Consider the following 25,271-nt stretch of genomic DNA (forward strand, 5'->3'; position numbering starts at 1 on the left):
TAAAATTTTAAGGTAAATTACCCCTTAGTAATTAAAAATTTAGGTTATTTTTATTTGTATTAGTCAAATTTTCTGTATTAAATTTATCACTATGGTTAATTAAATTGATCAAATTGATCATTCCACCATTACATTCACTATTTCATCAATTAAATTGATCAAATCGATCTCTCCACCATTAAATTCACTATTTCATCGTTAAATCCATTTATTTTTATTTCAGAATTTGTTTTTGTTTTTCCCTTTCCTTAGAATGATGTTATGTTTATATGTATTTGAATTATAACCTATGATACTATGATGAATACAATATTGATTTGTACTTTAATAATGATTAATAACAAGAAAGCAGTGTCGAATAGGGTTACAAGTATAATTAACATGTTATAAGGTTAGATATATTTGAGTTTATTAGCACTAGGCGCACTTTGATTTACTCTTGTACTCTCAGAGAGTGAGAGAGTTTTCTAATTCCTAAAGGGTCGAGTACAAAATATCTCCTCCAATTCCTATAGGGTCGTGAGCATATATTGGTATATTGATCCATGTACTTGTCCTTGAATCCAAAATCGGTTAATAGGAGCAAAAGAATGAAAATGATATGAGATTATAATGTAAAGTGTTATGTGATTGTATATGAAATTGATATATGGCCAAACTATGATAACTAAACTTGGTTATTGATACATGAAAAGCAGATGCAAATTTCTTGAGGATACATCAGTACTTTGGGATTCGAATAATGAAATGGTATGATGAAAATGAGATACTATGTACACGATGTGTAAACTTTGAGAAAGTTGTAAGCCAGAATACCCTAAGGGAGGCATGATACAATGATCCATTTATATTGGGTTATTGTTGAGTGTGGTACTTAATTGTTGATATGTTCTAATGTTTAAGTTATGTTTTCATTACTTAAAATTATTATGCTTTGAACAAATCATATTAGTATCACTAAGCTTGCAATGCTCAACATGCGGATGCGTTTGTTTTCATGCATCGATGATCAACAGATACTTTGATACATTGTGGGACTTTGGACACATCCTAAGCCTTGCAACCCAACTCAGACAATGTTTGTACTCTTTTGTCTATAGGTTGTTAATGTCATTATGGGTCTTATATGCTATTTTGTCTACTTTGGTAGACTTGGATATATTTTGGACCTAGAAGGGTCCTAAAGTTGAGTTTTGAATCTTGATCATGATGAATTTATATATGTTAATATGTGTATAACTTTTTATATGTTCATGTGTTGGTATGATGCATTAGAAGCTATATATGGATTTGCATGTTTTAAATGTGTTTATGATGGTTTAATTTATGTATATTGATTGATATTATGTTTTTAACAGCCTAATTTTGACTCTAATCGGACAAAGTGGTTTTAGGACCACAAATTCGAGTCAGAAAAATATTTTAATGTTATTTTTAGTATTTGCAGTATGTGAATTAATATGTGTGAAAATTTCGTATGAAAATTTGATCGTTTGAGAGCTCAATTTGATAAAATGACTTAATTGCGTAAAATAAAAATTTAGGGGTCAAATCTAAAAGTACTCAATTGTTGTTGTCTTTTAAAAATAGGGGTCTTAAATGGCAATTAGGCCATTTAAATGATAGTAGGTGACTATGGACAACTTTATCCTTATGTTATATGAAATATAAATTATTTAATAAAGGTTAATAAGGTAAATAAATAAAATACTAATATATGTTAATTAAAAAAGTAAAAACTCAATTGTTATCATCTATGTTTAGCTCGATTTTTGATAATTTTTACGTTTTTGAGATCATTGCTATGAATACTTCAAAACACAAGTCTTATTTTTGTGAATTGTTGATGATTTTGAAATGTGCCATTGATGAATGCTTAAGCTTTGTGATAGTTGATGGTGAAAAATGAAAGATATGTGAAAGATTAACATGCTTTGTCTTTGAATTTTTGGTGAAATTGAGTAATTAGGGCTAAATTGTGAAATTAAATTTTTGAGGGACTAAAAAGTGAAATAAATAATATGTGTGGACTTTTATAAGCACTAGGTACATTCAGCCCTTGTATAGTGTGGAAAAATTTTGTGTATTTTGTGTTTTATGTAATAGGGACTAAATTGCAAAAAGTGTAAATGTTAGGGGCAAAATAGTAATTTTCCCATTTATGTGTTTTTGGACTAAATTGAATGTGATAATATTTAAACTAGCTCATTTTGAATATATTTAGATCAAGAACCAAAGAAATCGGAGTTGGATCAGGGAAAAGCTAAAGCCGTCGACTAATCATCCGGTTTCGATTTTACATTATCCGAGGTAAGTCTATTAGCAATTTAAAGTTATTAAGTTAATATTTATACATGTATACTAATTGTATTTTGTGTTGAGCTATAATTAAAAGTATATTGATTGAATAAATTTTGAAGTATGGATGATATTTATATATATAGCATGTTCAAATATACAAGTATAATCTTGTATAAATTTATGGGTTGAAATAAAGGTAAGAAATGTATATAAGTATTTTTGATATTCGAATAAGCATGTATATATATATATATGTAAATTTCTTGTATTGAATTTAGGTAAGAAAGTTATATATGCATATGTTAGATTCGAATATATAAGTAAATACATGAACAAGTCTTGAATTTAGAAAAAAGGTATGAGGATGTATATATGTATATGTATATATAAATATGTATATAATGCTCGAATATTTATACATATATATATTGTATATGTATGAATTCTTGGTTTTAATCAAAGGTATGTATAACATATATATATTAGGTTCGAATATATATATTTATATATATAGGTATATACATGTATAAACTCTTGGATTTGATTAAAGATATGTAACTCATGATTGTATATGTAGTTTCAAATAGGTATGTATATGTGAGTTGTAATTTATATGCATATATGCTATATTTGAATGAGCATACTTACATATATGTATATATTCTTTTATTGAATTTAGGAAGGACATTTATATAAGTTTATATGAGATTCGATTATGCAGGTATACATGTATATGTTCTTGTAATGAATTTAAGTATGAAATTTATATATGTATATGGAAGATCCGATTATGTATATATATTCATGTAAAAGTTTTTGAATGTAATTAAAGGTATGAAATTATTAGTTTGGATCATTATAAGGTGATCTAATGTTTCAGAGTACTTTACATCTAGCAGGTTTGATGCTGGTGAAATATTTCAGACTTTATGTCTAGTAGGCTTAATGCCGGTGAAACAATTCGGACTATAAGTCTAGCAGGCTAAAAGCCAGTGTACTGAATCAGGTTTTAAAACCTAGCAGGCTAAGTGCCGGTGAATCTGTTTATATAATGTGTTTAAATATGATGGATATGCATATGAATTATGTCATATGTATTTGAAGAACATGTATATCCTTTCGGTGATAATACTTGTTAGGCATATGTATATATGCATTCAGCTATTCAAGTTTAAAGTGTATATATATTCGGTGATAATATTTGTTATGTGTATAAGCATTCGGTTATTCATGTTTAAAGTGTATATACATTCGATGATAATATTTTTTAAGCATATATGTATATACACATTCGGCTATTCATGTTTTAAACTGTATATGCATTTGGTTTTAAGTGTTGATAATTAAGTATGCATTTGACTATATATAAATTATATGTAAATGTATTTGGTTATAAGATTTTGATGAGTATTTATATATACAATTGGTTGTATGCATGTTGTTTATATATATATATGTACTCATTGATATGAATTCTATGATTTCATATATTTGGTTATAAATAAGATGATTATGAATAGCAATTATTCAAATGATAACATATATGATATATTGCGAATTCATTAAGTGTACCAAGAAATTATATAATTATTTATATATATTTTAGTTATGTTATAGACTTACTAAGCTATAAAAGCTTACTTTGTTTGTTTATGTCTTTCTGGTTTTTTTTTTAGACTTAAAGATCAAGCTTCAAATTCGGGGATCGTCAGCAAGGTCATCACTCTATCTACTGTCTCGGTATTAAAATGTTTAAATTTTAACTTATGGCATGTATAGGCTAGATAATGTTTTGAAGGTCGTACTTCTATATATATTGTATATGATATTAATAGCCATATGAAAATGGCTTATTTTCTTATGGTTTATTTGTATTGTGATGTCTTTATTTTGTTTAAATTGGTCAAAACAAAAGCTTAAAATTTTGCATGTTTAATATTAGACCTAGTTTATTATATGTAACTGTAAAAAAAATTGAACTTTAATGAATGTTTGTTTTGATTTGTGTTTTGATTAGTAATGCCTCTTAACCCTAATTCGGCGACAGATACGGGTTAGGGGTGTTACAATGTTAGCATAAGTTAGGCAAGTTTTGGTTATCATTTGAATGTCACAAAGTATGCATTATTCGTGAAAGTGCATTAGTGCCTCAAGACATCAGGAGCATCTCTCGAGACATCAAGAACAAAAATGACTATTTCATGCCTTTCTAAATAATTGTCCCGAGATATATTGAACATGGATCAAGATATAAATTGTCTGGTTTTAAGGCATGAGGCCCATTGTCTCAAGACAGGAAATATCGAAGCTAAAGGTCTAAAATAGGGGAGCTAATCTTAAGACATGTCTCGAGACACAAGGGTAATTCTCTCGAGACAATTAATTTTGAAAGTAGAGGTTGAAAATAGGAGAAACATGTCTAGAGACATGGCTTCATTGTCTCAAGACACACTATTGAATTTTGATAAATCGAGTTTGGATTCGCATCCTAACTCTACGCTTGACCCCATACTACCTCAGGTCATATGGGCCAATCCATCATGATTAAATGAGAAACATTAGCATAGTAAGAAAATATTAAATTATGCCATGTTTTCCACTTAAAGTCAATGAAAAGAATTGAGATGGTCCACATTCGTAATGTGACACCTTGTACTCAAATCCGGTGATCAAATTCAATGTGAGGTGTTACATCTGTAGTTGATATGTCCCAAGTCTGTGATGCCACAATTCTAAGTCACGAATGAAAGATTTGCCGCATGTAGTTTGGCTGATCACTCTACAGTAGTTGTGAAGTGACCTTGCCCCTTTCATTAAGGACCTTTTTTTTTAATGTATAACCTCATAACCATATTTGATGAAGTTGACACGGTATCCTTGGTTACATAATTTATTAATGGTAATTAAAATAGCCTTAAGTCTCTCCATCAAGTGAACATTTTTAGCTTAGGGATTCCTAAATATTGAGAATGTCTCTCCCAAATATTTTACTTTTCCTGCCATTACCCAATGTGACATTTTTTACATTGTAAGTATTTCAAATAATGTTTATTACCTATCATGTGTCGAGAACAACCATTCTCAAAGTATTAGATCTTTTTAGTGATGGCATTTAAGGAAGTATGGACCATTGATGGGTGTTGAGAACATCAAAAATAAATTAAATTTGCAGTATAGAGAATAGAGTAGATCTCATAAAGATTGAACCGATTGATTTTATTAAAGTTGTCTAAACTGATGACCAAACTGATAAGACCATCAAAATCAACTTAAACTAAAATTGAAAAATAGAATCAATGTATTATTAAGTAATGAAATTGTATAGAGTACTTATTGTACATAAACAACGGTGATGAGTAATTATTAAGTATTAAATTTAACTCATAATATAGTCTTCTTTTTTCTAAACAACAGTGATGACGAATTATTAGAATTATTAGGTACTAAATTTAACTCATAATATAATCTTCTTTTTTCTATCAATGAAAACGAGGAGGAATGCTTTGTTCATGCTTGAAGAAATTCTTTGGATCAGTCTTCGTCTTGACATAAACAAGCCTATCAAAATTATTCTTGAAATATTTACGTCCCCAAATGCTTGCCTGCTTATAACTTGTCTTGCCATAGTAATTATTCCTCCCGATGTCGAGATCTCTGTAATTAAGATACACTTCTCGTGGAGATTTCGAAATAAAAGGACCCATGTAGCTATAAAGTTTCCTCATCCAGCTTATATACCTTTGAGAATTATTGCTTTCCTCCTCTAGCCAACCAATATTGTAGTATATCTTGTATAAGGTGCCTTTTCGATGTGGAAATGGAGTTTCTGTCTCTGAGATTTCCTCCATTATTCCACCGTAAGCAATAAAGTAGTGAACTCCTATGCCTCCTTCGTCGACCTCGAGAAGTTGGGGCCATAGCCCTTGTAATGCTATTTCAGGCATTGGTTTCCTCACGTAATCAGATTTTGATTTGAATGAAGGAGGAAGAATGGAATACCTGTTGCTCCTATCGAGCAAAATCTCCGATGTTTCATTTGAAGCTCCGTTCAATAACAATAGAGATTCGATCCAAGTCATCTCAATAAAATCTTCCTTAACGTGTCCAAGCTCCGGAAATCGTTCTTGCATCAATGGAATAAAATCATTGGCACCACCTTGGAACAATGAAATAAAGGTGGCAAGAACCGTCTTTGTCCTATTTTCACTGGCGTTCGTCGTTGATATCGTAACGACTGAGTATACATCATTCGGAAGATTGGGTGCAACGTATTGCCAACGATGAAGAAGCTGTGTTGCATTTTGTTCCAAGGTCCTGCCCACTGAGAAAACAGTCACAGTTGAAGGAACATGAACCAGCTTTATTTTCCATGAAATGACGATCCCAAAGCTTCCCCCTCCGCCACCTCGAATGGCCCAAAACAGATCTTCACCCATCGATCTTCTATCAAGAACTCTTCCATTAGCATCGACCAACTGCGCATCGATCACGTTATCCGCCGAGAGACCATATTTTCGGAACAATAAACCATCGCCTCCACCGCTAATCGACCCACCAATTCCTACAGTGCGGCCAACAGCTGCTGGGAAGGTAAGGTTCGTGCTTCTTTCATTGATTCTGTAGTATACTTCACCCACGGTTGCACCTGATTGAACCCACGCCTCTTCGTTTTCGACATCAACATCGACTGATCGCAAATTAACCAAATCGATAACAACAAATGGTACATGGGAGACATAGGAAAGACCTTCGAAGTCATGACCACCACTTCGAGTTCTAATTTGGAGGCCATGCTTTTTGGAGCAATGAATCGTTGCTTGAACATGGGAAATGTTCAATGGTGTTACAATAACCAATGGTTTGGGGGTATTAGGCGTAGAGAACCTCTGATTCCTAATGGAAGAATCCAAAACTGCTGAATATGAAGAGTTCGTTTCAGTGTAGATAACTTGAGTAATGGAAGAGGATTCCTTGGGATGATATGAACAAAGGCATTCAAGAAAATCATCGTGGCTATTAGCTGAAGCACTCACCCATGACAATGAAAAGCAATGACAGAGAACGGTGAAGGGACTTCATGTTTATGGAAGTAATGAATTTGTGAAGATTTCAGCAAGATATTCCCCTTATTTATAGAGGCAATGCTTTGAGCCGCCATGTGAACCAAAGTTCAAGAAACCCAGGTATTTGAAGTCAGTTCATATATAATAATGGCACATGCTGCTCATTTCCTTGTCTAATTAAATTGGGTTTTTTAATCACTCAAAATTATTCCAAAACAATCGTCAAAAAATTCTCTCTCTATGTAGTTGCTATTAACCGGTGTCAGCACAATAATTCCTCTTCTTGGGTTCACTCAAATTTTTGTTAGTGGGTACAAGATTAAATTATAATATTTACTATAATAAAAATATAATTTCACTATTTTAACAGTATACATTTTTATAATTTTTAAAGAATTAAATAAATTTTTGTATCACTTTCAAGAGGTTAAAGTTTAATTTTATCTTTACTAAATGGAAAATTTTCTATTTTAGAGGGTCGGCCCCTGTCAGCCCCCTAACTACGCCCGTGACATGAGTCACTCTTTAATTATTTGTTAATCACGTCAGTTTTTAACTATACAAATGTATGAATTTTTTAGCACAAAAGATCGGTTTACTTATTAATTTAACGTACAATGACTAATTTACTCATTTTTAATAGAAAAAACAAAATATAATTTAACTCTTAATACAAATAACACTAATACTTTTACCCATTTTCTTATTGCATACGTATGTGAACTTACTGTAATATGGGAAGATACTTGGAACAAGGTGCACTTCGGGAATTTCAAAGGGAAAAACGGGTGTGACGAAATTGAGATTATAAATTTTTTATTCATAGTCACAATAATTTATTCTTCCAAATTGAAAATAATAGAATCTAGAAAATCAAAAATAAATATGAGTCAATATTGTAATGTTATAATATTGGTTTTTATATAACTGCCCATAAATAAAATTATTAGAGTAATTAAAAAAAAACAGATATGGGTTAACAATCAATATTCAATACAAAAATAAAAATAAGTTAATTAACATAAAATTAGACAAAAATGAGCCAAAATTCTCTCCCTGCTTAGTTCCTTGACCGATGTCATATGACTCTTTGAATCAATTTTGCACAATTTAACACAATTTAACGTCTCATATTTTATTAGCAAATTCAATTTATTAAAATTTGTATTAATTTTTATATTTTGCTGAAGTTACAATTTACTACTTAAATTTTAGTTTAATAATATTTTTTATACAAAATTATAAAATTTATTTTAACATGTTGACTGCATGCAAATTTTCACATTTCCACGATTACATTTTCATTTAAGCTATTAAGGAACTTATTTTGAATATTATGGAACTGATGGTATTCTTTAAATTCATTAAATTAAAACTTTGATCATATTTTATCACTTAATTTTAAAAAATTTTAATCTAGGCACTAATGTTAAAATTCGCTATTATTTGGGTCACCCGCTATTAAATTGATAGCAAAAAACCTTTTTCAAACGGGTATAATAACAATTCTTGATATACCAATGAGTTTATCTTGAAATTTTATTTCATTTTCTTTTTTTCATTAGTTTTCTTCTAAATATAATATTATATGACCCTTTAATTGATAAAATTTTAGCTAAAGAAAATGAAAAACCTTAAATTAAAATACTTTATATTTACTCTTGTTATTAACAGTATGATATTTCCTTAAAGGTACATAGAAATAGTCCTCGAAATTGATCTTTGAAATTAGCAATTAAATTCAGAGCTAAAAAATATTACTTTGAAAAATCCAGTTGTTCAATTAATCATTTTATAATTAAAATTATGAACATTTAATTTTTCATAAGAAAAAATTTGGCAGAATTATTTGAATTTTCTTTTCTTACCTTGATAATGATTTCTTTAATTTTATAAATAGATTAAGAGATTATTATGTGTTCTATTTATTTTTAATTTTTAAATCCACAAAGCAATATGTATCGCTAATGATCCGATTTAGTGTCAAATCATTTGCTAAATTAATTAAAAACTAACATTATGATAGTATGTGGTTCAAATAATTTTATGCTAATCAGAGTGAAAATTTATTTATTTTTACAAATATTAAACTATTTTTATAATTTTATTATATATTATATTTTTAAAATTTGTATTTTCTATTATTTTTAATGGTTTTTTGTTAATTTCTAACACTAAATTCTTAAAAATATAAACAAAAGGCTTATGTATCGAATTGGATAATTTTAACCATAAATAAAGCAATTAATAGATGCCGAATGCCTCTGTTTTAAAAGTTGAAAGCTTTGGTTAGAATGTTTGAGGATCAAATTGATAGAATTTGTTAATGTGAAGGGCTAAATTTATTAAATTATTTAGAATTAGGACCCAATTGATAGAACACTTAAGTACGAAGGACTAAATGTATTATTATACAAATTAGAAAAAGAATTTTCATTATCAATTTAATGGTGGATGACCAGAACAGGAACGAATTCTAAAGTTAATGCCTAAATTGAATATTTTCAAAGTTCGGTGACCAAAATAGGAATACAGGCAAGTTGAGTGATCATTTGTATAAGATACCCTAAAGTAAATTATGATGTTTTCAAAATTTTATGCTATAAATATATTATCACATGTATAATACAGCGTCAACTTACTATTCCCACATAATACTTGTAAAAAAAAATTCATATCATTTTAATTATTGATTTAATAGTTACTATAAAAGATAAAACTGATCACATTTTCACAACTTATGCATGATATATGTAAAAATAGAATGTTGGTAATGACAATATATCGCAAATATAAGAGAAATAAAAATAAAGAACACACAGATTTTTACGTGGAAAACCTTTCAGAAAAAAAACCACGGACAGATGAGAAGAAAAATCACCATGTCAAATCCGAATGATTACAAGAGGAGTAGACTATGTCTATTTATAGGCTTGTAAGACCATATTCTAATAGGAGTGTAGAAAAATTGAAACACCTTATTCTAATCAATATCAAATAGATAGAGTTTAATAATGTTTAAAAAACCTTATTCTAAAATAAAATAAAAGAAGTGTAGTTTTATAGGGATTTTACTTTTATTTTATTTTACCGTTGTATTTTATTTAAATAAGGATTCGGGTCACTTAATTCTAACAATCTCCACCTTGACACAAATTCTCAATGAACAAGTTCTTCATTGCGAACTCTCAACAAACAAGTTCTCCACCTCTTTCATAAAACCCCTTAAGGGTTTAACTTCAACAATGAACACCAACCAAGTCTAAGCAATGCTCAAACTTGGTTATAGGAAGTGACTTAGTCATCATATCTACAGGATTTTCATGAGTACTAATTTTGCTTTAAACAATATCACCACGAGCAATTATATCACGAACAAAATGATGCCAAACATCAATGTGTTTTGTTCTCTCATGAAACATTTGATCTTTTGTAAGGAAGATGACACTCTGACTGTCACAAAATACTGTTCTAATTTAAAGGTCTTTATTGAGTTCACTAAAGAGTCTCGTCAACCAAATAACTTCTTTACAAGCCTCAGTAATCGTCATGTACTCAGCTTTAGTGGTAGGCAAAGCGATTGTAGTTTGTAAAATGGCTTTCTAACTGATTGCACAACCTCCGATTGTAGAGACATAACCTGTGAGAGGTCTTCTTCTATGAAGGTCTCTAGCAAAATCAGCATCAACATACCCAATGACTCAATTTCTAGTTTTTCCAAACTGTAAGCAAACATCAACAGTACCTCGTAAGTATCTTAAAATCCATTGAATTGCTTTCCCATGTTCTTTACCGGTATTCGCCATGTATCTGCTAACTACACTGACTGCATATGATAAATCTGGACGTGAACAAGCCATAGCATACATGAGAGATCCCACTGCACTAGAGTATGGAACATGTGACATGTACTCAATTTCATCATCTGATTGTGGAGACATACCCAATGAAAGTCTAAAATGGGCTGTTAAAGGAGTACTAACAGGCTTAGCACTTTGCATATTGAACCTGCAAAGAACTTTCTCAATGTACCCCTTCTAACTTGGGTACAATTTACTTGTTTTTCTATCTCTGAGAATCTCTATACCAAGTATCTTCTTTGTTAGTCCTAAATATTTCATCTCAAATTCTTCACTTAGTTGGGCTTTGACCTTTCTTATCTTTTCTTTATCTTTCGCTGCTATTAATATGTCATCAACATAAAGGAGTAGATACACAAAATAACTATTATTGTTTTTCTTAAAGTAAACACAACTATCAAAGCTACTTTTTTTGAAATCATGAGAAGTCATAAACGAATCAAACCTCTTGTACCATTGTCTTGGTGACTGTTTCAAACCGTAAAGGGACTTTTTCAGCAAGCAAACATAGTCCTCAAGTTCTCCATGCAAAAATGCAGTTTTTATATCTAACTACTCAAGCTCCAAATCATGCATGGCCACAATACCAAGCAAAACTCGAATCGAAATATGCTTCACAATGGGGAGAACACATCTGTGAAGTCCACTCCTAGAATTTGACTGTAACCTTTTGCAACAAGCTTTGCTTTATATCTGGGTTCTTCAACTCCTGGAGTCCCTTATTTCTTTTTAAACACACATTCACAACGAACAGCCTTTTTACCTTTAAGAAGTTTCACAAGATCTCATGTTCTATTTTTGTGGAGTGATTCCATCTCCTCTTACAAAGCAAACATTCACTTTTCTGAGTCTTCACAGCTAACTGCCTTAGAATAATTAGATGGCTCTTGGTTTGCATCTATATCTTCAGCCACATTTAAAGCATAAGCAACTAGATCAATCTCGACATACTTCTTTGGAGGTTTAATTTCTCTTCTAGTTCTGTTTTTGGTGATAGAGTATTGTAGTGAAGAAGCAACTTTATTCTGAATTTTTATACTGGCTTGAAAAGTTAACTCTGTTGTAGATTCTGGATTAATATGATACTTCACCTGCTATAATGACCCAAAATTCACAAGCATCGGAAAAGTACATTATCAGGCCTCCGTCTTAGTAAAGTGAGTCATAAAAAAATTATTTGAAGTAATTATGAGTTTAGTTGAGTGCTTAATTAGGTATTAATTGGGTGAATTTAGTTTAATTAACAGAAATTAGGAAAAAGGACTAAATTGAATTAGGGGTAAAAGTTGAATTATAGATTAATAGAAAATAAAAAAGATTGAAATGACAATTAAACCATTAATAAGAAATGAGGCAGCATAAGTGATAAAAATATTAGATTTTTATATTTTATATATATTATTTTATTATATAATATAATATATTATATTAATTATATTAATTATATTATTATATATTAAATAAACCAAATAGATGAAAAATGTATGGTAAAGATTAAAGACAAGTGTAAAAGTAATAATTATATAGGTACACTTGTAATAAAAATAAATATATGCTTAAATAATAAGTAAAAGATTTTTTTATAATAATATATTATTAATATTATTGGTTAAAATAAAAGAAATAAAGTAAGTAAGTAAAACAAAAGAAAAAGAAACAAAAGAAGAACAGAAAAGAAACAGAGAAAGAGACGAAAACAGGGGAAGAAAAGAAAAGGGGAAAATTTGAGATTTTAAAGCTTCAAGTTTAATTGGTCAGCTAAATTTAGCCCTTTTCTCTTAATTTTGATGTTTTAGAAACTTTAAAACAAAGTTTTGTTGAAATTAAGTGGAGGTTATCGAAGTTCATAGGTTTTTGAACATGATTCATTTTGAACAAGTTGTTAAATTAGGGGTTTAGTTGATAGAATTTCTAGTTAGAATAGATAAAAAGATTGAATTGTAAACTAAGTTATAAGTTTTACATAGTTGGGATTAAGTTATAAGAAGTCTTAAATTAGGGTTTAATTATGAATATTGAATAGTTGAGTTAAATATAGCATGAAATTAAGTAGAAAAGAAGTATGAATTAAGTTAGAAAAGTAAGTAAGCTTAGTTAGAATTAAATTGGGAATAAGTAGGAATTGAATAAAATTTAATTATTATTATTATTTAATGCTGTAATTAATAGTGAAAATAATTATTATTTTCATAACTAACAAGGAAAACGAGGCATCAGCATCCAAAGGAAAAGAAAAGATCATTGAGAAGTAAACGCGTATTCCAGGTTTGTATTACAATAACTTAAACTATTTACTAAATGCTACATTGAATTTGTAATCATGGGACATTTACAGTAAGATAAGTAATAACATTTGAAATTAAGTAAGAATATGTGTGAATATTGAATTACATGTGAATTGAAATATTAGATGTTTTGAATTGTTTGAATATTTGAAATTTGTTGTGGAAATGAATTCGAAGTTCGAAAAGTAAAATAATACCCTATTAACTTAGCGGACTAGATTGGATACAAATGGCATGCTATAGGATTTGTGATGTGATGAGGAGATCTGTAGTTCGGCCGAAAAAATGATTATGTTATTATATGCTTCGGTTTATCCGAAGAGGCATTTAATGCCTTATTGGTCTGTTTGGGAGGATATAATATACTGGTGTGTTATGGAGGATTTATATTATTCTGGGTGTGTTTAGGTTGGATATTCTGGTGTGTTTGGCTGGAATCCGCGTATCTGTCAGAGTCCAAGCCATGTTAATAGGGTAAATAATTGAAATGAAAATTTGAAAATGAGATTGGTTGATTTAACACTATTGAAAAGTACGAGAAAGAATGTATGAGTTAAATTATGAATTGAATTAGTATGTTAAAAAAAAGAATGTATATATATATGAATTTAATATTTATAAAGTGATATATAAATATGTATATTTAGTCTAAGTGATTTATAAAGATTATGGTCGATATTTGAAATTTTATTATTATTAAATAGTTTAATTTATAATAATACCACTGAGTATGAAATACTCAGCGTACGGTTGTTTCTGTGCGCAGGTCATTAGAGTTCAAAGTTCAGTTCAACATCCAGAAAGATCTCGACTGCAACAAGAAAATTTTGGTGATGTATTTCTTCCTTTTGTTTAAGTGGTATGTACTAGGTGATTGTACACGAGTCGTATATATATATGTTAAATGATCTTGGTTGTAAGTAAATGGTTACGATCTTTTTTGATGATAAATATAGTTTAAAGTTATAAATTAGTAAACTTAGTATTAAATCTTGAAATGGAATTAAAGATATGAATTATTTTTTTTTTACATGTTAACTTAAACCTTTATAATTAAAAGAGTAATTCAATTTATTTAGCATGATTTAGTAGTGTTCTAAGGAATAAAATCTTTGATTGAAACATTGGTATTAGTTGTTTTTGGTTTTAAATTTGCAGGGGGTTTTATGTAAAAATAAGCAGAAATGCTGACGAAATTTTTCAAAAATTTTAAAAAAAATTTGGAATACTCGAACTAGTTCCATTTTTTTATATATGTTTTGGGCTTCGAGAGTCCATTATATGGATTTTGTTATTAATTTATACTATGAATGTTATTTTAATTGTGAATTATTCGTAAGTTGTCTGATAGGTCCGGTAATGCCTCACAACCCTGTTTCGGTGACGGTTTGGGGTTAGGGGGTGTTACACCTACTTTTGATTTTCTTTATTGGAGGAGTCTTTAAGAGATAAGTTAGGTAGTATAGCAGTTTCATCAAAAACAACATCTTTGCTAATCACAACTTTTCTATTTTCAGGACACCATAACTTATACCCCTTTACACCAGCTCTATGACCAAGAAAAACACATTTAATGGATCTCGGTTCCAATTTTCCATTATTAACATGAGTATACGCAGGACACCCAAAGATCTTTAAATCAGAATAGTCAGTAGGATTACCTGAACATACCTCTTGTAGAGTCTTTTTTCAATGACAACGGATGGTGATCGGTTGATCAAAAAACATGTAGTAGAGGCTGCTTCAGCCTAAAATGACTTTGGTAAGTTGGCATTTGACAACATACATCGAACCTTCTCCATGATCATTCTGTTCATTTGTTGACGAACTGTCAAGTGTCTCACGATCCTTTTTTACTTGCACAGTTTATTAAACTCATCAGAACATAACTCTAAGCATTGTATGTGCGGAGGTATTTTATTTTTTTCCCGTATGTTTTTCAATCATAGTTTTCCAAGACTTAAATGCGAAAAACGCATCGCTTTTCTACTTCAGGAAGAACATCTAAATTTTTCTGAAAAAATCATTAAAAAAAGTTAGCATATAATTAGCTCCACCTCTCGAAGTCTCTGGATAACCTCCACAGATCAAAATGAATATACTCTAATGTTCCCTTCGTGTTATGGATTCCTCTAGTGAATCGAACTCTCTTTTGCTTTCAAAAAACCTAGTGCTCACAGAACTTTAGTTTGCAAATTCCTTGCCCATCAATAAGTCCTCTTTTGCTCAATTCTGTCATGCTTGTAACAGCCCAATTTTTAGTAGTGTCAGAATAGTGATTTGAGATCACTAAAATCGATGAAAAAGTTAGAAAAATTTATTAATTAATAATTATAAGTTAAGTGTGATTTTAGAAATATTTTTGAATTAGTGAATTTTGTGATTTAAAAGAAATCATTAGGTAAATTGGGTCGAAAACGAGGTATCGAGACCTCGATATTATAAACTGAGCCGTAAATACTTTTATAAATATTTACGGAGTGTCAATAGGATAATATTAAAGTTTTGTTAAGAAATTTTAATGTTCCGATGGTAAATTGATTAAAAAAGGACTAAATTGAAGTAAGAATAAAAGTTTAATTATAGATTAAAGAAAAGTTAAAAGACTAAATAGGCAATTATGCCAATTGTCAAAGTTGAGGCGGCATAAGTATAAAAATCTGAGATTTTTATGTGTTAAAAAAATATTATTATATTATAGTAATGATTATGTTTTTATATTATATTATTATTAATATATTATATTATATTATATATATATATATATAGCAAAAGAAAGAGAAGGAGAACAGAATAGAAATAAGAAAGAAAGAAACAGAGAGCAAAACGAAACAGAGAAGGGAGAAAGAAGAAAAAGAAAGAGCGACGGTTCAGGGGTTACAAAACTTCTAAATTCAATTGGTAAGTCAATTTAGTCCATTTTCTTATGGTTTTGATATTTTTGGAATCCTAAAACAAAATACTACTTGAAATAAGTTGAGGTTTTGGAAGTTTATAGATTATTAAGCATGGTTCATGTTGAATAAATTGTTAAATTAGGGATGTATTTGATAGAAATTTTGATTGGAATTGAATCAAGGACTGAATTGTAAACTAAAATATAAGTTTTGAATTTTAGGGATTAATTTGAAATAAATTCGGAATTATGAAAAACATGATGAAAATTAAATAGTTAAATATGAGTTTAGCAAGAAATTGGGTAGAATAAGGGTATGAATTGAGAAAGAAAAATATATAGGTTTAGTTAGGGGTTAAATTGATTTAATTTCAAGTTAGAAGTTAGTAAAAGATTGATTTGTAAAATAAGATATAAGTTTTGAATTGACAGGGATTAAATTGAAGGAATCCCGAAATTAGGGATTTATGGGGAAATTGAAGAATTAAACTGAGTTTATAGTAAGAATTAAGAGAGAATATAGAGTTAGAATGGAAAAATAAAATTAGTATTGATAAGGGATTAAATTAGAATTTGGGTAAAGTTTAGGTATAAAAGAAAATATTTTGATGAAACTGAGTATTAATGATTTTTAATTGTTTAATTACGTAGCTAATGTCGTGTACGAGTCATTGCCCGAGAAAGGAAAGGAGAAGGTGGACAAGGATTGACTCGGGAGAAATTTCGGTTAGTATTACTATAATTCGAATTTAATTATTAATTGATAAAATTAAATTAATATACATTATAAGCAAATTAAGGTGAGTATCATGATTGAATTGAATGAAATATATAGATATATACACAAACGTATTGGTATTGAATTTATTAATAGTAATTGTTGAATTTTGAATAATATGTTTAGTAAATAAAAATAGATGAATATTGATATTGAATTGTATATGAATTTGATTGGAAAATGAATTAAAAATATATATATGAATGGAATAAAAGTGAATTAAATTGTGAATAAGTGTGATATATGTGAATGGTGGAATAAGTAGTAAATTGTAATGACGAAGAAATGATAAATCATTTTTGAAATAATTCTATAAAGTATTTAAATAAATGAGATTCAGATTTAATGCCCAAGTAGATGGAATTTAGAACTACCAGGATATTAGTGGCATGCCATTAAGGAACTTATTAAGGAACTTTAGCGCGCTCTCTGATATTAGCACGTTGGTGCTCTCTGATATTAGCACGTTGGTGCTCTCTGATTATTAGCACGTTGGTGCTCTCTGATATTTAGCACGGCAGTGCTCTCTGTTTAGCACATTTGTGCTCTCTGTATTTGTTCCGTATATCCGGGGTGTTCTGTAAAATCTACTTTGGGCTAAGATTATAAGCTGTGGACAAAAGTGAATCATTAATGTGTTAAGGTAAGTCTTATAAAGTTTATATGTACCGTTTTAGGCATAATGTGCCGTATTGGTGTGTTTTGGTTGGACCCGTGTATCCGCCAAGGTCCGAGACAAGTTAATAGGGGTAAATGAATAATTTTGATAATATAAATTTTTATTGAATGATCTTGAATATGAATTGAAATAGCTATTGTTAAGAAATGAGAAGTGAAAATAAAATAATTTGAAAGAGTGAAATAATATGTGAATTTAACTGAATACAAGTTATTGAAATTTAGTTATGGATTTAATGAATAAATTGAGTGTTAAAAGATTTAAAGTACATATTGAAAATAAATAGAAATGATAATGAATGAGTTGATAAATTGATTGAATTTGTATGAATTGGAATGAATTATTAGAATGAGATGTCGAAAAATCCAATAGAATTGAGATAGTGAAATAAGGTATGAATACAATTAAATACAAGAATTGAAATATTGCTAATTGTTATTAATGATCAAGTTGAGTTAAAGTATGAGATAATTAATGAATAATTGTAGACATAAATTAAATGTATATAATTTATCAATTAATATTATTAATTTGAATTATGGTAATACCACTGAGTATACCCATACTCAGCGTACGGTTGTTTCCGTCGCAGGATTGTAGAAAACCAGTGTTCGATCCAGCATCTAAAGTAATCCCGACCTCAGAGAAATTTTAGTGATGTACCTTTCTGTTGATAATGTGGCATGTACCTAGGTAATGTATATACCTAAGTGATGTATAGGGATTAGTCATTTTGAATGTTGTATCTATGATATTGCTAAAGAAAGATGTGTGAGTATGTGATAATGTTTGGCTTTTAAAATGGTTAAGTATGAAAATCAAGAAAGGGTAAATTTTGCAAAGAAACAGAATTCAGACAGCAACAATAACGTAACTTTGAAAAATCACCTAGGATAGTATAAAATGAATTAGAGGGTGAATGATATATGAAATGAAATATTATTGAATATATTTTTATATAAAAATAACGGTTTAGCAAAAAGAAATTTATATTTTAATATATATGAATTTTAGTGAGACGGGGTCAAAACTGTTTTGGAGTCCCCTGTTCTGAGTTTAGAAAATCACTAAAAATGGTATAAAAATAATTATGAGTTTTAGTTTATATGTATAGAATCCTTATTGAGTCTATTTTCTTTAGAAACAAGTGGTAATATCATATGAAAATCCTATAATGATAAAAATTATTTTTAGTGGCAAGAGGTCAGGACAGTAGAGTGAAGAAATAGGGGAGAATTTAACTAATAAAATGTACTAATTGGCCAAACAAAAAATTCTTAAAATTTTATGGTAGAAAGATATATGAGTCTAGTTTCAGGGAAAATTTATGGAATTAAATTTTGAGTCCCGTAGCTCGAGTTATAATCAATTTAGTAACTGCTGTGCGATTAGGTAGATTACTGTAAACAGTGAAATAAATTTTCAAAACGAATTTTTATGCCCCGAATTAGTAAGATAAGTTAGGTAATGCCTCGTGCTCGACTCCGGCAACGGTCTCGGATAAGGGGTGTTACAATGCTATTCTCACTTATATGTCCTAGGCGCATATGCCAAAGTTTAGTAATATCATCATCTATCAAGGAAGAAGAAGCAACAGCTGCATCACCAGTAACAGTAGAACACTGTAGAACATATAACTTGACAGTCATTCTCTGCCCTTTCATCACAGCGAGGGAACCTTTGGAAATCTTTAAAACCCCACTTTTAGCTGTGTGTTTGTATCCTTTTGAATTTTGAGTACTCAATGAAATTAAATTTCTCTTCAATTCTGAAACATGTCGTACGTCACTAAGCGTTTTGACAACTTCGTCAAACATCTTAACTTTAATTGTTCCAACACTTGTGATTTTACACGAAGTATTATTTCCCATCAAAACAACACCTTCAGACACTGTTTCGTAAGTTGTAAACCAATCCCAATTGGGACTCATGTGGAAGGTGCAACTCGAATCAAGGATCCACTCCTCGACTACTTTAGAATTGCTGGCAGAAGTGGCTAGAAGTTCACCATCGCTGTAGTATTCTATAACATCAACTTCACCAAAATTTTCTGGTTGTTTTCCTTTTTGATTCGTAGCCTCCCTTTTGATCTTGTTCTGTAGCTTATAGCACTTAGATTTAATGTGTCATTTCTTCTTGCAGAAGTTACAAGTTTTACCTCTGTTTGAAGACTTCAATCTACCCTTAGATTTACCGCGAGAATTTTGTTCCTGTGTCCTTCCACGATCATCATCAACATTTCGATCTTGTCTCTCACGAACAACGAGACCCTCTCCTTGAGAGTCAGCTTTAACTATAAAATGCTTCATCTTATCATACGAGGTCAAAGAATCATAAATCTTATCAACTGTGAGAGACTCGCGGCTATATAAAATTGTGCCTCTAAAGGTTGAATAAGACAGGGGCTACAAACAAAGTAGAATCAACACTAAATCTTCCTTATCATACTGAACCTCCATGGCCTCCAAGTTTGAGAGAATTTCTTTAAATACTGTTAAGTGTTCGTGCACAGACGCACAATCCTCCAAACGATGAGTATAAAGACGCTGCTTCATATGCAGCTTGCTGGTTAAAGTTTTCGACATACATATTTGTTCCAGCCTCTTCTATAATCCAGCGGCGGTCTTCTCCTTCATCACATCCTACAAAATTTCGTTAGAAAAATGCAGATGTAACTGTGTTAACGCCTTTCGATCTTTGCACTTCTTCTTGTCCTCCGTCAATGTCGAAGGCATCTTATCTACCCCTAGTAAGGTTTCTTCTAAGTCCATCTGTGCAAGAACTGGCTGCATCTTTATCTGCCACAACACGAATTTGGTGTTGCGATCCAACATCAAAATTTTATACTTCAAATACGCCATTACTGTGATTGAGATGAACAACTCAGAAGCTGTAACACCAATTTGTAAAAATAGAATGTTGGTAATGACAATATATCGAAGGGAAAAGAGAAATAAAAATAAAGAACACACAGATTTTTACGTGGAAATCCTTTCGAGAGAAAAACTACGGGCAGAGGAGAAGAAAATTCACTATGTTGAATTCGAATGATTACAAGACTATGTCTATTTATAGACTTGTAAAATCATATTCTAATAGAAGTGTAGTAAGATTGAAACACCTTATTCTAATCAATATCAAATAGATAGAGTTTAATAAGGTTTAAAAAACTTTATTCTAAAATAAAATAAAAGAAGTGTAGTTCTATAGGGATTTTACTTTTATTTTATTTTTTCACTGTATTTTATTTAAATAAAGATTCGGGTCACTTAATTCTAACAATATAAAATTAGTAGCAAAATTTAACTTAACGAATTTAATTATTTTCATTTAGATATTAAGATTTAAAAATTTTAAAAATATAAAAATTAAAAGAAATTAGAATATAAATTCCAAATTCAAAGCTTAGTCATAGTCGGAGAATTTGACTTACTATTTTTTTTTAATCATTTTCTCTCTCACCTTCTAAGAAGATAACTCTTTGATTTGATTTAAAATTGTATACATATGGAATATTAAAGCTTATTCAAAGCTTTCGTTCTTGTATTTCTTTTAGATGTGCTTTGAAAGAAACTTTAAAGGTTAGAAAACTGAGAAAGATATTCTTTTTTATTCATAGTCACTAGATTTAATTGAATCTGGAAAAACAAAAGTTCGTAAATTTCTAATGGTGTATTAGTGATGGGGTTTTTTAATTAAAGCACATCAATAAAAAATTGCATTTCTAATAAACTAGAATTTTTTTTATGGATCTTGCAAGAAAGGGTAACAGCAGTACACCACTATAACAGTCTATTCTAGACCATAAACATAGTATTTCTATTTATGTTTATCTTAATCAAGGAATTTGTCAAACTATTAACTTCTCACATTATATGAGCAAATTGATCTCTCTCAATAACAACTACAAAAAAGAAAATCAAAAAAATTTTAAAATTTTAAATATTTATAAAAATTAATAATTCTAAAGAATATATAAAAAAGTTAAAATAATTTAAAATAATAATTTTGGAACCTAAATAAATTAATTAATAATTCAAGTTTATAATACTAAATTATTTTTTTCTTATCTTGTTTCGAAAGAGTTTTCAAATATATATGGCTTCAAATTTATGTCCTCCAACATAAAATTAGTTATATTGCAACAAGATTTTAATTTGACATGTTTAACTCGAACAATTTTACTCGATTCTATTCTATTCGACTTGAATTTTATTTCACTCAATTAAACTCGACTCGAAAAATTTTTAAATTGATTAAGATATTAAAATAGGACTCATCAATGTGATTAATTCAAAATTTTTTTACTTAATTCGATCAAATGCTCGCTATTAAATTGAAAATCCAATAACTTAATCTTCGTAAAGATCTTCAATACAAATTTAATAGTATTAATTTTAGATAAATTAGCATCACAACAACTAAGAGGTTTGGAGTTGATGCATTTTGAAGAAAGAGCCATATGATTTGACATTTTATCCATAGTGAAGGTAGTTAGTGGGTGTATCATTTTTTTCTTGTCGTATATATAGGTATCCATATGTTTCAATATATCATTTTAAGTTTACCAATGTTTTTAAATACTTTCTTCCATATATATTTATAGTTTAACTTTTAATTTTTTTGATAAATTATATACATTTAAATATTTTTTACATATATTTATTGTCTAATTTTTATTTTTTTATAAATTATTTGTTATTTTAGTTAAAAATAAATTATATATTATATTAACATACAAATATAACTCAATTATATTTATATCTAAATATAAATTTTAAAATTATTAATTAGGTTGAATAATTCAATTTAACAACTTTTCATTTTAAATATAATTTTGAAAATTTAAAATGGTTAAGAAAAAAATTAGTTTAAAATGTCTATTTTGTATCAATCGATTTGGGCCGGCACGTACTAATTATTGACCGAAATGGATTAGAATATACCGAAATGGTTGAAGCACACGAAATTTTAACAGGAATGAAACATAGGCTCATTGATACTGATTTAGGACTGAAAGAATATGTACGGATTACCTTGTTGCAACTTTATCTCATATATTATTGAATTATCTGCAAGAATTCCTCTAACTCTCAACCATCTACCTTTAGTAATTATTTTTCATTTGTAAAATAAAGATGTTTATTAGATAAAATATGCGAATGATAGAAATTTTTAACCATCAACCAACAACTCATAAATTATAATATAAAACAGGAGTACAAATATTTGATCTAGACACCACATAAAGATAGCATACATGATTTATATATCTCACATTAAACATGAGAGATACAATGCCACTAGGCTATGCATGCAACATTACTTAATTATAGGAAAACATAAACGCATGCATCCATGAAGGAAACACGATTCTATTTTACTCACACGCGTTCTAGCACACCACACAAACACACACGCAATGCAATGAAATTTTGTGTGTTCATAGATTACATTAGCTCCGGCTTCTTTCTCGACTCCAGCTTTGTTTCTTCAGTCCCAAAGTGAATGCTGTAGTAATTGGAACCAGTGTAAGTGGCACCTTGAACTTCAGTAGTGGCAATGGTCCCATCATAAAGAGTGTCGCTTTGCATGAAAGTGAAGGGAACATCGCACTTACCGTCACTTTAGTCATCGCAGGCACAACAATTTTGTGTACAACGTCTACTAAAGTTTTCGATTCTTTGGTCTCTTCCCACATGACATCTGAGTGAAATTCACCAGACATTTCAATATTTCCCTGAGAAATCAATGGTACGTTGAATTCCATTTTAGCTTCCATGGCTAATTTGAGCGAAAAATTACTCTTCCAAGTACTAGTCTTGATATTTGTATATGAAAGCTTCATGTCCATATGGGTGGGTTCTTGGGAATAGTTACTAGCAAAATTCTTGGCAATAATGAAGGTTGTTTCATCGTAAACCCTGAAATTACCAAGATCATATTAGCCATCATAAATATCCCTTGGCAAGACTGGCTCTTCCACCGTTAGCTTGGCTTCTTTGGTGATGGTTGGGATTGCTGGGCTAAGCCATTCCACGTCGTTTTGTCCTGTGAGGGTCGTGCAGAAGTTTTCGTTGCCCAGGTTGATAAGACCTATAGTCTTATCGTCAACTTTGACAGGGCGAAATGTGGTGCCATCATTGTTTCTAGGGTCATCATATCCTACCCAAATCCATTTCGGGTCGGCCCACCAAAACTTTCCAGCAGTTGAGTCACCAATGTCACCTGCTGAAAATGCTAAGTAATTTTCACGAACACACAGGTACTTGTTATTATGTCCTTTGAAGGCAACGTACTTTGGCAAAACCAGTAACTACTTACAATCAATAATGCTGAAGATATCAAAGCCATTACTATCAAACTCCCGGTAGTTTGCCGACACGCAGCGATTAAGTATCAGATCACTCCCTAGCCATAAGCATAAATTGAACCCTGATTGGACATGCACGATTCATACTTTACCAGTAGCATGGTCTACAGGGACAAACTTGAACAACGTACATGTCTCCTTGGATTGATCTTCCTCCTAGTTTTGAGCAGTGGCGGTAATCCAGTACTGGCCCTGTGGGACTCCGGCGATGGAAACGGTTTTGGTTCGTTGCCAATACTTGTTGTTTTGGCAACTTCTTATATGCACCAAGCCATTTGTGTCGGAAATCTCCACTTCGAACTTAGCATATGGACTCACGGCTTGAGAAACCCAAGGCAGGGATTTAAATAGCGGTCCGGTATCAGAATAGTGGTCGTTATATAGCGGTAGTGGCACCGTCCGAAACTGTTGTTGCTGAAAATAACGGTGTGAAGCGGAGTCACGCCAATAACGGTGGGTCGCGGCCACAATTTAACTGGTAACGGCCAATTGCGGCAATAACGGGCCACTATTCCCGTTATTTTCGGTTACAGTAAATTAAAAAAAAAGTCATCCCCTCAAACAAAAATCAACAGAAACAGTGAAACACAATAAAACAAAAGGGAATATATTCCCCTGCCTGCAAAATTAGAGAGCTTTCAATCAAAAAAAAGTAAAAAGAAGTCCAAAAAAACAGAAAAAAGTAATCAAAACTCAAAAGCAATAGAAAATATGAAATTTTGTTTCTTATATTTCGGCAAACAACAAGCAGGAGATGAAAGCAAGGAGCCGAGGACTTGAATCTGAAAAGCAAACCCTGCCCTAATCACTTGCACATTTAGAGATTGATAAATTTCAAGTAAGTAGTACCTGAAATTTTGTCTTGATTTTTTCTTGTTTGTCTTGAATCTGCAGTGCAAATATGTTCTTTAGAATTAAGGACACCGTTTGAACCGCTTGACGGACACCATCTATTTCCTCTTCGAAGTTCTAGGTTTCTTCTAGTTCTTTCTCAGCCCTTTTAAGCCAGTATTCCTTTACCTGGTTTTTCACACTT

General features: G+C 30.2%; 1 protein-coding gene across 1 annotated transcript; it reads right to left on the reverse strand.

Moving 5' to 3' along the window:
* Positions 1-5,649: 5,649 nt before the first annotated feature.
* Positions 5,650-7,376, reverse strand: LOC107934843 (cannabidiolic acid synthase-like 2; the record flags this gene model as incomplete). The annotated part of the gene is made up of 1 exon (XM_016867352.2): positions 5,650-7,376. A coding segment is annotated over one exon (1,596 nt), but the record flags the coding sequence as incomplete, so codon positions are not given.
* Between the last annotated feature and the right edge of the window lie 17,895 nt (positions 7,377-25,271).

Source organism: Gossypium hirsutum, chromosome D02, assembly GCF_007990345.1.
Source record: "Gossypium hirsutum isolate 1008001.06 chromosome D02, Gossypium_hirsutum_v2.1, whole genome shotgun sequence".
In the NCBI taxonomy this organism is placed as follows: Eukaryota; Viridiplantae; Streptophyta; class Magnoliopsida; order Malvales; family Malvaceae; genus Gossypium; species Gossypium hirsutum.